General features: G+C 31.3%; 2 protein-coding genes across 2 annotated transcripts; both read right to left on the bottom strand.

Moving 5' to 3' along the window:
- Positions 1-4,467, bottom strand: LOC102588538 (GPI mannosyltransferase 3). Its single transcript, XM_006343500.2, has 9 exons — positions 4,146-4,467; positions 3,949-4,066; positions 2,857-2,961; positions 2,400-2,686; positions 1,576-1,857; positions 1,050-1,251; positions 736-887; positions 466-628; positions 1-346 (listed from the first exon to the last, which is right to left on the bottom strand). Exons 1-9 carry the CDS (start codon positions 4,358-4,360, stop codon positions 263-265), a joined length of 1,608 nt encoding a protein of 535 aa, XP_006343562.1. The 5' UTR covers positions 4,361-4,467; the 3' UTR covers positions 1-262.
- Positions 4,468-5,149: 682 nt separating this feature from the next.
- Positions 5,150-9,038, bottom strand: LOC102588202 (uncharacterized). The gene is made up of 5 exons (XM_006343499.2): positions 8,646-9,038; positions 6,804-6,959; positions 6,530-6,625; positions 6,257-6,377; positions 5,150-5,535 (listed from the first exon to the last, which is right to left on the bottom strand). The coding sequence occupies exons 1-5, from the start codon at positions 8,946-8,948 to the stop codon at positions 5,357-5,359; spliced, it is 855 nt and encodes a 284-aa protein (XP_006343561.1). The 5' UTR covers positions 8,949-9,038; the 3' UTR covers positions 5,150-5,356.
- Positions 9,039-17,465: the final 8,427 nt, after the last annotated feature.

The raw sequence follows: 17,465 nt of genomic DNA, 5'->3' as shown, positions 1-17,465 counted from the left end.
TGAGTCAAAATTATAATCTTTTCTTCTTTCCATATATCTCCTACTTTTTCCTTTGGTGTTTCTTACAGAATTGTATTTAATCAAACCATGTGTACAAAATTTCAAAATTTCCGCTAAATAGCTGAAACTCCTATCCATTCTCTTCAGGAACAAAAGAAAAAAGAATGGAAATATAAATCAAAAGGTAAATGATACTAGAAAAAATTTACACCTAGAATAGTTAAACAAAATTTCTAGATTATTTTGCTCATCAAGGACAGAATCACTGGCCTTTCAGTGTATACACAGCAACAGATGCCTGAAGTTCTCGATCCACCTTGAAGTGAGCATGGAAGAACCGTTTTATCTGTCAATCACACGGACATACTTGAATGAGCACATTGCACTCCCACTTTTTCCACACACAAAAAAAAAAGAGAAAATAAACTGTTATAGAAGTAGATCAAGACAAAGAAAGCAACCAACCTCTTCGAAATTATGCAAAGCTAGAAAGTCCTTCAGTAGTTTTTCCTGAAAGTCAAAGAGCACAATGTGACTAGGTATAGACCAATTCTTAGCAAATTCTGTTGCAAAACCAGCTGGATCCACCAGAAACTGATCAGACTCGTCTAGAGCTCCTTTCTCGTCACTGCAGAAAGGAATAAACAAAGGTTCAATTCTGTTGAAACAAAACAAAAACAGTATAGCCAGAGACGGTTAGACATTCACAGTACATTGGCAGCATATAGTGCATACCTTGGTGTGCAATCTAAGAAACGCATAGGAAGGTTACGGTGAAGAGTTGAGTAGTAAGGTGTGGCATGGCACGGTGTAAAGAAAAGGACACTTTTCACTTTCCCACTGTCCGCCTCTACGGAGAGGTAGTTCATTACATCCTCTGTCCCTCTCTGTAGAAAGAGGTTACAGATAGGATAATAAGTTCCACAGAAATTTAAAGTTTTGATGCTATAACGCGAGCAAAAGAAAAAGGAAGGAGAACTAGGCATCGAACTTTTGTAAGAAAATATTGCTTTTGCAAAAGGTGAGAAGAAAGTCAGATGTCGAGATACCTGATGAACCATACTCATGTAAAATGCCATCGGAATATTACTAACTGCTAGGAACAGAACGGCCAGTTGCAATTTTCCTGAGCACCTATCATGACTGCTTGGAGATCTTTTACCTCGGCCGTTAGACTTATCAGGCCCTCCAATTGTTGCCAACCAGTACCCAGAGAACATTAAAGCTATTGGAAGCACAGGGAGGACAAACCTGTTTTTCAGACAGTTTAGAGAATATCAATCAACTATTCATTCAACTACACCTATGACATGGAAGTTATTACAGAACATAAAGCTTAATGACTATTATCATCTTTGAAGGGAAGCCTTGGCGTAACTGATAACGTTGGTGTCATGTAACCAAGAGGTCACGGAAACAACCTCTTGCAGAAATGCAGGAAAGCGGCGTACAATAGACCCTTGTAGTCCGTCCCTTCCCCGAACCCACACATAGAGGGAGCTTAGTGCACCGGGTTGCCTTTTTTTTTTTTTTATAATCATCTTTGACAGAGAGACATATAATCTGAACAAATACCTGAACTCTTTGTGACCCAACAAGCTATAAATTGCCAAACACCAAGCAATTAGACCAGATAGTTTCCACTGCTTAGATTTGAAAATGCCAGCAAGCGAAAACGGCAAGAATGTGAAGACCATAACTGTAAAACCCTGAGTGAAGTACCAATGCCACGCATGAGTTCCATAATAGTCTCCACCAGCAGAGAGAAAATTGAACTTCAGAAAGTTCAAAGGCACGAGGACCCAAGTGCCATACATCCAGCGATCCACCAGAAATGTAAGTCCCATAATTAATGTCCTGACTCAAGTGTTAGAAGAGGTAAAAGATTTTGTGAGTATGTAATTTTATAGTTTGAAGAACAATAGATCAACTGAAAACACAAATAGGAGTTCTATGAATTCTCCCAAATCAGAAAAATTCATGGATGAGAGCAAAGCATTGAAGACAATGTGTGGTTTTACAGGTGTTCCTTCCTACATTCATGTCTACATCATCTCTTTTAAAGCAAGAGAAATCATGAACAGTTTCAAGTATGATAGAATACAGATGTGGAAGTTGAAAAAACCAAAAAAGAAAATGAATAAACCTTTTCCAATTAGCTTGGATAAGTTTCAAGGTATAGTGAAACTTCACTTGAAACTGAATGGTCATACTAATTCATATCACCAAATCTTTAATATCCAGTTTACTCTAAGATAGAAGGGATTCAGCTAGCAATGGTGTACGACCATAGATCCTGTTATTGGGTTCGGTTAGACCCTCAGCTTACCTAGTTAATAAAATGCAATTGCATATCTTAAAAATAGCATGACGTAGTCGTGAGAAGTAATGATGCTTACCCAATAGGAATCACCTCAAGAAGAACAAATTTCAGCTTATCACGTGTCAGGTACAGCTCTAGGAGGCCAATATAGATCCATGTAATGGCACTTGTAGGTCGGATTGCACATGCTAATGCAGCTGTAGCTAAACCCCATTTTCTAGAACCCCGTGAAATTTTACTAGCAGTTGGTCTAATGCAAGGCCAGTAGTACAGGCTCACAACAGTAAGAACAGTCTCCAGACTATTGGATAAAGTACGTGTGATACAGAAAAACATGAACCAGTTTGTCAACTGGGCAAAAAGCTGCAGATAGATCAAGTACTTCAGCATCAACGATATTGGAGTGAAACATCAGCAATTAAATGTACAAACACTAAATAGAGCACGAGCACTTGCGGATCTTCAAGTAACAAAAAGAAAATAACAAAAGGCAGGATCAAGAAAATGGTATGCGTTACAAAGGAAAAGGATACCGCGAATTTCGCAACACGGTCACCAAATATCTCTTGAGAGAGCTTAAACAAATAGAAGTCCCCAAAAGCTGAAAATATTGACTGCAGCAGTCGTGGAGTCCTTATCTGAGAAGAATTGAGACTTTGTTAAGCACCATGGGAAAGAACATCTAATGCATACGCGTATAATAGCAACAATCAATAATGAAACTAAATGAGCAAAAATGCGAACAGACAAGAGAAAAAATCTCCATCACAAAGATGCATATACCAAATCTTACTTTTAGTTGCACTGTTTTGCATTTGAAGTATGGCAAATGGATAGTCCGGTAACAGAGATAAGATGTCTACAATGTGTACTCCAGAGTATTGCCAAGGAAATTACCGGTAAATGAATGGTAAAATTGGTACTCCCTACTTCACACATATTAAGAGCCCGAAGAAGTGTCTAAGGATACCTTTTCTGTAGAACGATATTTACTCAAGTATTGAAAAATGTATCTTTCTTAAGAAAATACACTAAAACTGTGGATAACCCAAAATAGGAAGTACGGTAATCAGAATTGAACAGATGAGTAATATCAATAACCAATCTCATCATCTCCATTCACTTCCTAAAATTTCTTGTTTCATAAAGCCTATTAGATTGACACCACATGCTTCTGCATTCCCAAACACCACATACAGACCACAATAAAGTAAGAAAAAAAATGTGAGAACATCTGCACTATTTTCTTTTATGGATTTCACTCACGAAACGAGATGATAAACTAAAGACAGAGGAAAACTATTAGAATTAATAGCTGTTTCCTTTGAATGAGCTAGAACAAAAAAAAAAAGATATATTGAGGTTCTATGTTGCTCGGACTCTCCAAAAATAATGCCGCACTCATGTTGGATCCTCCAAAATGCACATACTTTGAAGGACACACACCTGGCAGCATCTTTGAATCGTCCAAGCAACATATCCATTTACATTGTCACATTATGAGACAACACAAAAATACAATAAAGTGCAATTCTTGCAGAAATACACAATCAAGTATCAATCTTTTCAGATTCAATTCACATTAATCAACTCAAACAAAGCTGGAAAAAAAAACTCATAATTACCATAAACCAAGGTTTGTCAAGATGAAAAAAAGCAAGAACTTTATACAATCCAGCAAATATCACTGGATGAAGATAACTCCTTATACCCTTTTCCCATTCCCACGTCAAATGTCCATATCTGCCAAAAAAAAAATCCCCAAATCAGTAATCAAAAAAATTAACAAAAAGAACCCCAAGAATTGTGAAAAAACACAAACCCAAATGAGATTCGATGAGCAACTTCAAGGGCTTGCCAGTGTTCATCTGGATTGAAATATGTTTGGACCAAAAAAGCATTAACAAATCTGACGAACAAACACAAGAAAAAAACTTTTTTCAATAAAGGGTGTGTGAATTTATTGTTTTTGGAAGATTTGGGTATGTTGGTTTTGCTATCAGTAGATGAAACATCAACATTCTTCCTTTGTCTCATGGTGGAAAAAAAGACTGGGGATTTGATTTTAGTTTTCAAGATTTAGAAATTGAAATTTTTTTGTTAAAAGAGGAGGGAGATCCCTCACTTTTCTCTTTAATTGGTAACTAAAAAAAATTCATGTTTATTTCAAATAAAAAATTAAATTTTAGAAAAAGTTATAAATTTGATAAAATAAGATCATATTTGATAAAGTTTTTAATGATGGTGAAATGGTATATAGTGATGTTGTAGTAATTGTTGGTGTTAGTGGATAGTAATGGTTGATGTTGGTCGCTAGTAATGGTGATGGTAATAGTTGTGATGACGAAGGTGGTTGGTGTTGTAGTGATTGGTATAATGATAATGGTTATTGTGATTACAAAGTTGGTTGATGTTAGTAGTTGACGATGTTGATGGTGATGGGTGATGGTTGAAGAATGTGTAGTAATTGAAGATACATTGGTGATAGTACTAGTTATGCGGGTGGAGATGATTGGTAGTAGAAACTGACCGCAATACTAATAGTGGTTGATACTGGGATGGAAGTGGCGACGGCGATGCTAGTGGTGACAACAAATATAATTATAATGACAAAAGTAATAGGTGTACTGAAAGCTACTGACTATATGGGTTGACAATGTTGGTGGTTGCTAATGGTGTTTAAGATGCCAGATTGGCGACGGTAATGATGGTTGACAATGACAGTGACGGTTGTGATGACAAAGGTGGTTAATGATGCTAGCAAGTGATCATAATTCATAGACAAAGTTATAGTCAATATAATCCACATAAAACCTCTCAATGATATTTAAGACTTTATTCAAGACATAGAACTAGTTTAATATGATTGTCAAAAGTTATAATACAATAAGTTACATTGAATACATTTTCTTTATGACTGTAAAAAGATGGACACAATGATACATTTAGAATCTACAAGAAAATGATACAATGTGAGATTTCTTGGAGGGCCTTTTTCCTTTTCTTGAGTGAAAACACAGAATTCTGTACATTTTACATTGAAACATCAGAAGAATTGGAGAGATCTGTCCACAAGAGAAGTCTTCGAGGTCGATCTAAGAACCTTGCTTGCCACGCAGGTTCCTCATTCTCTTGTACAAAGCCACACTTTATGTACAACTTTTTTGCTGGCTCGTTGTCGATGGCAACATGGACGTATAGATCACTTATTCCTGTAAAAAAAAACGAAAAAAGAATAACTTAGTACTGTAATAGCTATCTCAAGATAGACAGTTAGAAGCTCAAGAATTGGTAGAGAAAAATACTGGTCAACAATAGTTTGTGCTTTGTACATATACACAGATACATAACATATATAAGGTAAGTCGGTCAGTTTAAGCTTGCTCACATTGCCGACCTCAAGCCCGGGCAAAGGACGAGGGTTGCAAATATACATATTACAAATCATAATGAATCCTCATGATAGATACCACATTCGCTAGAAGATGCAAGTAGCACATGTTCGACCTACAGATGCACCCGTTTGTAGGTGTGAAACTAAGTGGTTTATTAAAAGAGGACAAGCAAAACCTAAAACCTCATACAGGGAAGTTGTCTAGAAAGACCTACAATTTCTTGGAATCAATGTAGACTTTAGCTAGAGATAGGGCGTAAATCGTAATGGAAGAAAAAGATCCATATAGGTGACATCTGCTAGTTGAGAATAAGTTATAGTCTTGTTAGGGGATTTATATGTAACTTATTTACTTTTATTTTTATTTGGTGAGACGATGACATGAGTTGAGCTTAAATGAACAGTTAAGATTCCTATAGCTGACCCGAACTTGTTTGGGACCGAGGGATAGTTATTGTTGTAGTACACCTATACAAGGTAAAGCAAGCCCACACATTATATATGGTAAGGCTGAGGAATATCTAAAGCAGAGCAAGTACCCATGTCTTTAGCAACCATCTTTGTTTTACAAATAAGAGCGTAGCCGAGGCCATTTCTTTGCAATTCTCCAGCAACGCATACATTACTCAAGTATCCCCTAGCAAAATCAGCTCCGATTCCCTGTTTAGATGCAGTAGAATGATATAATTACTTATACAAAGAGATTTGTTTATCTACATATGCAAGCAATAAGCACTGCAAATCTCGCATCAACGACAAATGCATTGAAAGAAAAGAATACACAAAATAAACGAGAAGGTATCTAATGATACCTTTGGTTTCATTCCTGTGATTTCATCTGGAAGTCTGATGCACTGGTTAACGTCCAGGGTCCCGACAACAACTAGATCCGCGTTATCATGAGAAAACTGCAAGTAATGGAAACTAAAAAAATTTAATAGTATTGCATAAAAGTACAGTTGGACTTGACTCTTAATACAGATGCAAGCATTAACGGTGTGGAGATTACGTAATCGCAATTAAAGATGATTTCCCAAGGACGGAAAATGTAAAGAAGGAAAGAAACCAAAGTGTAAAGATTCTCACCTTACAAGAAGTACTCAAATCATATGCAACATTTGAGACTTCTGAAAATGGAAGGGTGGCATTGATGCAAGAAACTCTTCCAAAGCCGACCCTTTTCCCAGCAATACGTTCCGTCAGTGCTTCAAACTCACGTTCAGTCAGGTACTTTGTATGATCCTAATAGAACTTGATAAGGAGGATATAACAATCAGTATATACTTTAAACAAGATGAGAAAATATTAGCAGATTTACGCATAACTTGTAAATGATGATGGCCAGCTAGTCAAACAAAGATAACACTTTTCTTTAACTGGAACAGATATTGCCACAAAAATAAACAGAAAGGAAGTAAAAATAAGACTTCTTGGATAAATAAAAGAAGAAACCCAATAATCCTGGAAAGGTCATATCAATTACAATAAAACTCAACACAACAACATACCCAATGTAATCCCACAAGTGAGGTATGAGAAGAGTAGGATGTACCCTGACCTTACACCTACCTTTAAGGGGTAGGGAGATTGTTTCCGATAGACCCTCGGCTCACAAGAGAAGTTATCGAAGGAGGGTTGAAAGAAAATATGACAGCAAAATAGTAAGATATAAGGCAAATGAAGCAACAAATAATAATATACATTGGAGAATAAGAAACTATGCGACTACTAAATGCAAAAGGAGCTTTATTTCTTTTTCCCGTTTTTTTTGGATAGCCTATAAAGATTGATTTCGACTATTCTTCTTAAGAAAAATTCACAAGCTCTCACATAAATTACAACAAAATTCAAATACTAACAATAAAGATACTAACTTTAACAATTCTTTGATAAAGAAGAAACAAGAAACATCCATAAACTGAACTAGGAATGGCCATTGTTGAGTCCAAGAGTAAATAACCCAATAATCTTTTGCAGCTAAATCCACAAACTCTTACATCAATCACAATAAAATTCAACATCATTAAGCAGAATCAGAAGAAACTACATAAATATAGTTTCTTTAAATGCAAAAGCCACAAATTCTTACATCAACCACACTGAAATTCAATACAACATTAACAAAAAGTAAATAAATTTAGCTATGGAGAAAAAGAGGGCAAAAGGAGGGGAAAAAATGAACCTCAACTATGGTCAAAAACACACTAAAGCATCACAATTTTTCGAGATTCATAGCTGAACTATTAGGTACCAACAACTTATCAAAACACACCTCAATTATGAGTTGTTTCTTTTTCCTCCTTGAAATATCATCATCGTTCAGCTAATAAAAGGAAACAATTGATACTTGAAGTGTGTTTTGATAAATAGTTGGTGATGATCCAAATAGCAAACTCGAAAAATCGGAATAATTCAGGTGTGTTTTAATCCCTAACTCATAAAGTTATTAACTTTAAAGTCCAATAGTGTTGTGCAGCTAAAATCCACAAATTTGTACATCAATGCCACTGAAATTCAACACTATATTAACAATAAGTAACTAAACTTAGCTATGGAGAAAAAAGGGCAAAGTAAAAAAAAAAATGGACCAAGAAACTACAATTAACATGCTAGTCAAACAAAGATAACATTTTTCTCACCACCAAAGGATGTAGATGGAAAAATCCTTGGTAGAGAGTATCATCCCTGATGGGCCCTATCCAATACGAATAAGGATTAAACTAATCAAGCTCCAATGCGGATACCAGACAACAAATAGGAAACCAAATATCAACAATAAAGATATTAACTTTAAAGTCCAATACTGCAAAAATCCACAAATTCTTACATCAATTACACTGAAAAGTGAAATCCAACACTACATTAACAAAAAGTAAACAAATTTAGCTATGGATTAAAAAAAGGGGGAAAAAGGATCAACAAACTCACTTCTATGTTAAGAGTTTCATGGTGAAAGCCATAGAAAGTCCTAACACGAAGACAAGAAGCAGCCCACAACTCATTTTCAGATTTAGCTTCAGATACATATAAAAAAGATTTATCAATCAAGATTGGTGATGGGGTTTGTGAAGAAATTTGGGGCTGTTGAGAAATTTGAGAAGAACAAAGAACAGAAGAATGAAAAGGGTTACTGCTGTTAAAATTATAGCCAGAGCCATTAATGGTGGAGAAATTGGTGTTGGATTTTTTGGGGAAGAAAGAGTATGAAAATGGTGTAAAGAGGATTGCCATTTTTTTTTCTTTCTTGGTTTGCTTTGTTATGGTCCAAGCTTTTTCTAGCTTGTTAGTTGGATTATGTTTTCATTTCGTATTTCGATTCTGACTAATTTAAATTTATATTGTATAAAAATATTTGAAAGATGTGTTTCACACTAAGGATTATATTTTTGGTGATTCAAAAGAGATTCTTATTTGGAATACTTTTTTTTCATAGAAAATCTAAAATTAGTATTTTTTTTTCTCTTGTTTGTTTCTTTATTGTGATTGGTGATATTGATAGCTAAATGGTTATGTGCATTGATTAAAGATAAGGTTTTGTGAGTGATGGTTGATAATGGTGATTGTAAGTAATAACTATTGGTGATAATGATTAATTGTGGTGTGGTTGGTAAACATTGATGATGAGGGTCGTAGGCTCTTAGCTAATTGTGATAATCAATGATGGTCGACAATAATGATCAACAATAGTAATAAATGATAATTAGAAATAACAATTTCCTTGTAGAGAGATCACAATGATGGTCGTTAAGTTTAAAGTTCTCAACTCTTATTATAGTGTCGATTTATACATTATTTTTTCAACTAGATAATCTTACTTCTAATCTTAGTCTTCTTTTCTTTAAAGACTTATAGTCGATGTTGTATTAGCTTCTATTCATTATTGAGATTGTAGTCGATGTTGTTCTAGGGTTATTGTTTAGTAGGAATAATTCCTAAATTGATGAGAGTAGTTGTGTAGGTGAGGTTTGTAACAGGAAGCGAGTTGACTTCTTGGAAAGTTGTTAGAATAGTTTGAGTGAATTGTTGAGTTGAGGTACTAGAGTTAGTTCCTTAAATTGTCGAGTTGTAATCTGAAACATTGCTCTTGAAAAGTTAGTGGATATTTGCGGTTTAAAGCTTACACGATGTAGGTCGTGATTTTTACTCCTTTCAACAAAGAGTTTTCCATGATAAATTTGTGTCTTGTTAATTCTGTTGATCTCGGCTTACTACGTTTTTAGGAACCAGATTCTAAATAAGGATAATGGATAAAGTAATTTTTCACGATATACACTCTATTCTTCTCGGACCCATTTGACCAAATGGCTCCCCGAAAATATTCTATAAACAAAACCAAGAACTAATTGGGCTTTTTTTGTTATGGTTTTGTAGCCCAGCCCATTAGCTTGAGGCTGGCACTGAATGTCGGAAATCGGCCCAACAACCCAAAACCAAAGTTTTGTTTAATTTATAAATGGGAAAATTTCATAAATAGCGGTATTAGTATCCATTTTTTACGAAAAATAAAAATAGTGAGATTTTGCTATATTTCAAAGTATAATATGGTGTTCAAAACCTAGTCGAATATATGTATTCAGGTGTATACAATATCTTTCCTTATCGATCCTTCGGGAATGGCCCAGTGGTTTGGCCTTGGGACTTCCAAGTTGGAGGTCTCAAGTTTGAAATCCCTTGCCAGCGAAAGCAAGGGGTTTGTCTTCTGGGTCGAGCTCGTCGCATCGGGCTTGTCTAGTGCGGGTTACCTCTCCTATGTAGTTTGCAAGCTATTGCATAGGAGCGGGGGTTTTACCCTGTGCGCACCCAATGGGTAGCGGCTGCGGGTTTCCCTTGTCATAAGAAAAACAATATCTTTCCTTATCGAAGATCGTGTGAATACAATATAATTATAAGATAATGTGTAACAAATTGTATATGAATGTAGACGTCTCTTACTTCTCTCACATAAAATGCGATAATAGTCAATTATGCATTAACTTTCTATCAAAATATTTTTTTATCTGAAGTTATGTTTTTAATAATTTTAAGTTATGTCATATTCTGTCTAATCACGAGTTCTTAGTGTTTAAAATAAAATATATATATATATATATTCATTAATAACACTGTAGGGTCTTATCAAAGATCTTATCTTTTCCTTTTTAACAGGTTTTGTTGGAATAATTGTTTTTTCTTCTTATTTTCCAATTAGTTCCAATTTCCAATTTCCTACACCTATTAATCCTAAAGAATTACCAGGCTGGATATTTTTACATGCGTAAAAGGTGTTAGTATCATATAATTAAGATACTTTTTAAAAGTTAAAATTATAACTTTTATTATATAAGTATATGTAAATTAAAATAAAATAAATTATGATTATCGATTTATCATATCGTAAAATATTGAAGTATATCGAATTAAGTTAATATCCCCTCTAGTTTAATATAAATGAACTGTTGATAATTTTTTGTGATCCAAAATGAATAAATTTTTCAACATTTAAAAATATGTTTATTTTTTTCTAGAATTATCATTTTTTAAAAGGAATTTTCAACTAATTTTTATATCCCAAATAATGACTATCTCTCTACTTTTTATGAAGAGTTTAGGAAGAATTAAAGGCAATATTGACAAATTAGCCTTTAATTAATATTTTAAAATATCTTTTTAAGGGTGTGTTACATACGCCAATAATTCATTTACATTAAACTAGAAAGAGTATGGTAATGATATATTACTCACTCCGTTTCAATTTACGTAACACAATTTTTTAGTCTATTTTTAAAAAATGACAAATTTCTATAGTAATAATTTAATTGAAAAATATTTAGTTTACCCTTGATTAGATGATTTATAGTCACCTACGCATCTACGACTTGTATTAGACTTTAAAAAAATTGTTTTTTTCTCAAATTTTGTGTCAAAATTAAATAATATCAAATAAATGAAAACAAATCGAGTAATATTTTTAAAAGGTAAAAATCAAAATTATGAAATTAAATTTTTTTATACCGTACCATATCATACCAGGTTCTTAATCTATCAGCTAGTCTAGTGGAATAATTGCTTGCTTCTTCAATATTTCCAAGTTCCAATTTCCTACTTTTAATTAATCTACAAAAATAATGTCAGGATATAAACTGATTATACATGTTTCCCAATGTAAAAATTCTGAAAAAGAAATAACAAGACATGCTTTTTTTCTTTTTGGATTGAAAACTCACTTACACTCTTATTTGGTATCTTTTTAAATAGGGTAAGGCTAAGAGGGTGTTTGAATTGATTTAAAAATTGGTCAAATCTACTTTTAAGTCAGTTTTTTATTTTGGAAGTGTTTGACAAATATAAAAAATAACTTAAAATAAGTTAAAAATGACTTAAAATAAGTTGAGAAGTGTTTGGCAAGGTCAACAATGACTTAAAATAAGTTTTAAATGACTTAAAATAAGTCAAAAACCAAAAGTAGGTATCCCCCTACTTTTTATTTTTTGACTTAAAAGTCATTATTTTTTACTTAAAAGCTACTTCTTTTAAGCCAATCCAAACGGGGCCTAAATGGCCAGAAAATTTGGCCAGAAATTTAAAAAAATTATAATATTATTTTTTTAAAAAAAATAAACTGATCTTTTTTTCATTTTTTTGTTAAAATGTATTAAAGTTAAAAGGGTAAAAATATTCAAAAAGGTAAAATAACGTAGGTAAAATATCATTCTGGCCAAATAATTTTTTCCTTTTAAATAATTAATACATTAAATAGTGTACTGCTTGTTAGCAAAGAAAAAAAACTTTTTCCAGCTTTTTTTATAAAGCTGTTTTATGTTTTACTTATCACAAAATCTTCTTAATTGGTAGTGTAGATTCATTTGTTCATTGGATATTGTGTTAAATTAACGGTGGAAAAGGAAATAAATAAATATATAAATTAGCAAACTATGGTGCATTTTTAGTATACTTTTTCCGTCTAGTTGATCATCTTACTAAATATAGTTATCTCGTATGAATTAAAAGCATTGATTAAATTTTTCTATATTATCCTTATAATTAATTCTTTTTAAAACAATTCGCATTTGTTTATAATAAGAATTTCTTTCTAGGGGTGGTTTAGTAAAATTATCAGAATATTAATAATCTTTTAATATGCATGTAAAAAAAGTGATAAATTAATATAGGACGGAGGGAGTATAAATTAATTTGTTTTCCTTCATTTATATATAGAGACTAGAGTGTTGGTTAACCAAACTTTGTATATATATATGGGGCAAAGTGTTGATCAATCAAAAACTTTTATGTTCAGAACATGTAAATTGCAGCAATAAGGATACTAAGATGGATTTATATATATATAGAAAAAATAAAAAATAATAACAAGAATATTCGAGACAACGTAAAATTAAATAGTCTTCATAGTAGACAAAAAGAGGAGATAAATAGTTTGGATATGTAAAGAAGAGATGCACAAACACTCCAAAGAAAAGGTGTAAGAGGATATAGTGGATTGTCGAACGATAGAGGTAGGCTGAAGAAGTACTTGGGTTATGCAATTAGGCAAGACATGATACAATTTTAGTTTATCGAGAACATGACCTTAAATAACAGAGTACAATATAAGAGTACAATATAAGGATCGTAAATTATGATAGAAACTTGGTAGGTAATTGAGCTTAATTTGTCTCACTTTTTGACGAGATTACGTTTGGTTGGAGTCTGAAAGCGCAGGGTTTGTCATAATATAACCTTATACATGTAATTTTTTATTTTTGATATTTGTTGCCATTTATTTATTTTTTATATTTGTTACTGTATTTATATTATTTTATTGTTATTACTGAGTTTTTTTTCTAAAACTTTATCCTCTTTTTCTTAATAACTGACATTTTTTTCACTGTCATATTTTATCTTTTATAGCTATTTTAATTACTACAGTTAAATTGATATAGTCTTTTAGAAATAACCTCTCTACGTCCTCTTATATAACGACTTTGAATGTGATTTCTGTAATATTCATAAATTTATTTTACTAGTCAAAGGGCTACTGAAAATGACTACACAAGCATTAAATATTTCTGTGCACTGGGAAAAGATTAAAATATCATTTTTAGCTTCTTTTTTAAAAATATTTATTTTCAAAAAAAAAAAGGTCAATTGTTCTTTATACAATCTCCTAGTTAGTTTTTTTTTATAGAAAAAAAATCCATATCCAAATATATTGAAATGTTCACTTCAATATTTGATTATTTAACTTAAACCTCATTGCTCATCCTCAAATATTATTTAGCGTTGGAGTTATAATTGTGCTAATAGATTCCGCAAAGTTTAATAGTTTTGATTGATTTAAATTTATATTTAAAGTTTATGAATAAACAATTTATTTCAATCTCAATATTAAGTTGTTTTTTATAAAATAAAAAAATTACTAGCTCAAAATTTTAACTTTACTTCTGATTAAATCCATTTTCCAAAATATACAATAACATACTTGATGTATACAATATTATAAGTATGATATGAGAAAAATAACTTGTACACAAATTTTGCTCCTATCTCATAAACATTGAGAAATTGTTTCCAATATTTTAACTAATCACAACACATGTGAGAACTTGTCCAATACATAACAAATATTCTAATTTTACTTTTTGATTAAAATTCCCATTTTTCAAAATGTATAACAATAACATATTCAGTATACATAATTTTATAGATAAAGTTTGAGAAGAGCAACATATACAAAAAAAAAAAAAAAACTTATTTTTATTTTTTGAAGATAGAAAAATTGTATCTGATATTTTGATTGATCACAATACATGCAAGAACTATCCAATATATGAAAAAATATTCTAACTTCACTTCTGCTTAAATTTTAACGTGCACACAAATTTTATTTTTATCTTATATAAAAATCGAAATATTAGTTAACAACAATAACATATTCAAAACACATAATCTTATAGGTAGGATCTGTAATGAACAATGTACACGAATATTTTATTCTTAACTTACATCAAGATAGAAAAACTATTCTCGATATTTTAATGAATTACAAACACATGTGAGAACTTGTCCAATACATGACAAAGACACACAAACAAACTAATTTCATAAAAGGACAGAATCATATTTATGAGAACTCACATATCACTTCACATTTAACAAATTGGAAAATTACTTGTAATACACATAAATAAATTAAGAAAAAGACATGCATGCATGCAGAATAATTTTTCTTTTTTAGACAATTCAAAGGAGTTTGCGTATAAAATATAGTCAACAGTAGTAATTAATTAATTAGTACTACTTTTACTATTTTGAGATACTGCTACAAACCTATAGTACTCTTATTCATAAATCCCATCATGGATACTCTCATAAATGAGTTTGATTTTTTTTGTTTTTTTGGAGAAAATAATAAATATAGTCCTTTAGGATAGATTCATTCAAAATGTCAATTGGATATATTAATAATTCATTAGATTTAATAGGAATTAAGAAAAATATTATAGTTGATATATAGGATCTTGAATTTGAGCTCAGAGTATGAAACTAAAATATTACTAATAAAGAGCATTTTTCTCTTTAAATATGGGTTTAATATGAAAAAATATTTAATAGAGAATACTTTTTTTTAATTGGTTATAATGTGTGCATCTGAATTAATCGAAACTGTCCGAACCAAAAAAATAAATACTACTACTAACCTAGTAAAAGTTTTTTTTTATCAGATAATTAACAGAAAAAAATGTGAGTCCCCATGCATGAATTCTTATTCTCTCTGATTTTTCTCTATTCATATATTTAGCGTAAGTTAGAGGGTAAAAGATTGCTGCCTTGTTATGTCACTTTTTGTTTACTTTCTTTTTGTGCTTGTTGTGATATTTTTTTAGTTGTTAATAATGAAATATTGTAATTATAAAAAAAATAGTATTAGAGGATTCCAAAAAAAATAAAAAATTATAGTGAAATATTGTTATAGAGAATGATTATTATAGAAACATTTGTTTGTATTCGGAAGAATTCAGTAATTCTTACTTAAATTATTTGTACTTGTATAATCAAGAGCGGAACTAGAGGTAGTCGAGGGGGTTCACCTTGACAAATTACATTGTATATATAAGGTATTTTAAGAATTTTTATGTTTATATATTGATTTCGGACCTCTTAAAAGTAAGATTAGATGTTGACTTAGTGGTTGAAGAATTCAAAACTCACCTTTGAGGTTCCAAGTTCAAATCTTAGGTACTATTTTTTTTCTTTGAACCCTTTAATGGAAATCTTGAATTCGTTCCTACTCTATCACGTGATGAGTTGTATTGATAACATAATTCTTTTTACTATGTCAAAGCATTCACGAATTTAAATTTAGAAGGCCTTCCTATTATATGATATGTGTTATTTGAGTCAATTTTATTTTTTTACAAATAACTTTTTTATTTTTATGTGATAAAAGATAAAGTATGTGTACAATTTATTCTCGATAGATTCCACATGTAAAATTGAATTTAATATATTATTATTTTTTTGGTTTTTTATCCAGTGTTTAGTATCCACATTAGAGTTCGATTAAATTCAAATTCGTGCCGAAAAATTCCACATTAAAGGTAAGACATTTTCTAACAAATGCGACTCCGTATCAAAGAGACTGACACCTAAACTAAAACATCTGATTAAAAACGAAAGAATACTTATCACTCTGTACTTGGTATGTTGTTGTTGTTGTTGTTGAAAGCATTTAATAACATTTCCAAAATAAAATGCTTATAAATTGTAACTAATTAATTTTATAATAGTTGCATGCATGTAACATGCCTAGTCTATATGTAGGGTATATATGAAGAAGGGATTATCAGAATCTCATTTATTTCTCATCAGTCTTTTCATTTTAATAAATTAAATAATCATAAAATTTTTATCACATTACTTTCATTTTTTCCATCTCTATATAAACACCAATCCATCTCTTCATATTTCTATCAATCTTATCTTATTCACCTTATATCACTTCACATCATACTAAAATTTCCTTATATTTATAGGCTTTACAATAAATTAAAATCATGTATTTTAATTTTCTATCAACATCCAAATTTCTAGTAAATAATATTATTCGTCCACCTTCTTATAATTATGAACGAGACAAGTATTCATGTTTGTTGACGAGTTGCAAGAAAAATGATATTTCGAGGCTTGAATGTTCTTAGATCTTTGTTGGTGCTATCCTAGTTGAGCTTGTAATTTTATTTTTTCTTATCCCTTACTTCATTTTTGCTTTTTTTCTTGACCTTGCAAGGCTTTTCTCAAGTTCTTGCTTGAGTCTCTTTCTTTTCTGTTCTTCTTATGCAGTTCAAATCTCCCACCTTCTCTTTCTTTAGCTATTCCTTCTGAGCTTGAACCTAGAAGTGTTTTGTTATCTCTTGTGATGGTTGATAAAGAAGAAAATATTACGAGTTTTTAAGTGTTGTACAATTATTAGAAAAATGATCACATGAGAGATTATATAAAGTATGTTGTTGTTCATTATTTTGTAACTTTTTTTTTTAACTTAGTAGTTTGGGTAATGCTATATATTATTGTATCTAGAACTTCTTGTCAATGTATATTATATATTAATGTTGTGGATTTGAGCTGTTAATTAATATTGCAATTGATGTATACATTGAAGTGATATACATATAATTCAACATTATAGTTAGCATGCAAATGGATTTCTTTGTAGGGGTAGGAGGGGGGGGGGGGGGGAAGATTTGGAGGGGTTTCAATTGCTTGCCCAAAAAA

This window comes from Solanum tuberosum, unplaced genomic scaffold (assembly GCF_000226075.1).
Source record: "Solanum tuberosum cultivar DM 1-3 516 R44 unplaced genomic scaffold, SolTub_3.0 scf00047, whole genome shotgun sequence".
Lineage (NCBI taxonomy): Eukaryota > Viridiplantae > Streptophyta > Magnoliopsida > Solanales > Solanaceae > Solanum > Solanum tuberosum.
Note: the sequence above shows the minus strand (reverse complement) of the source record. Positions and strands in the feature narration are given on the sequence as shown.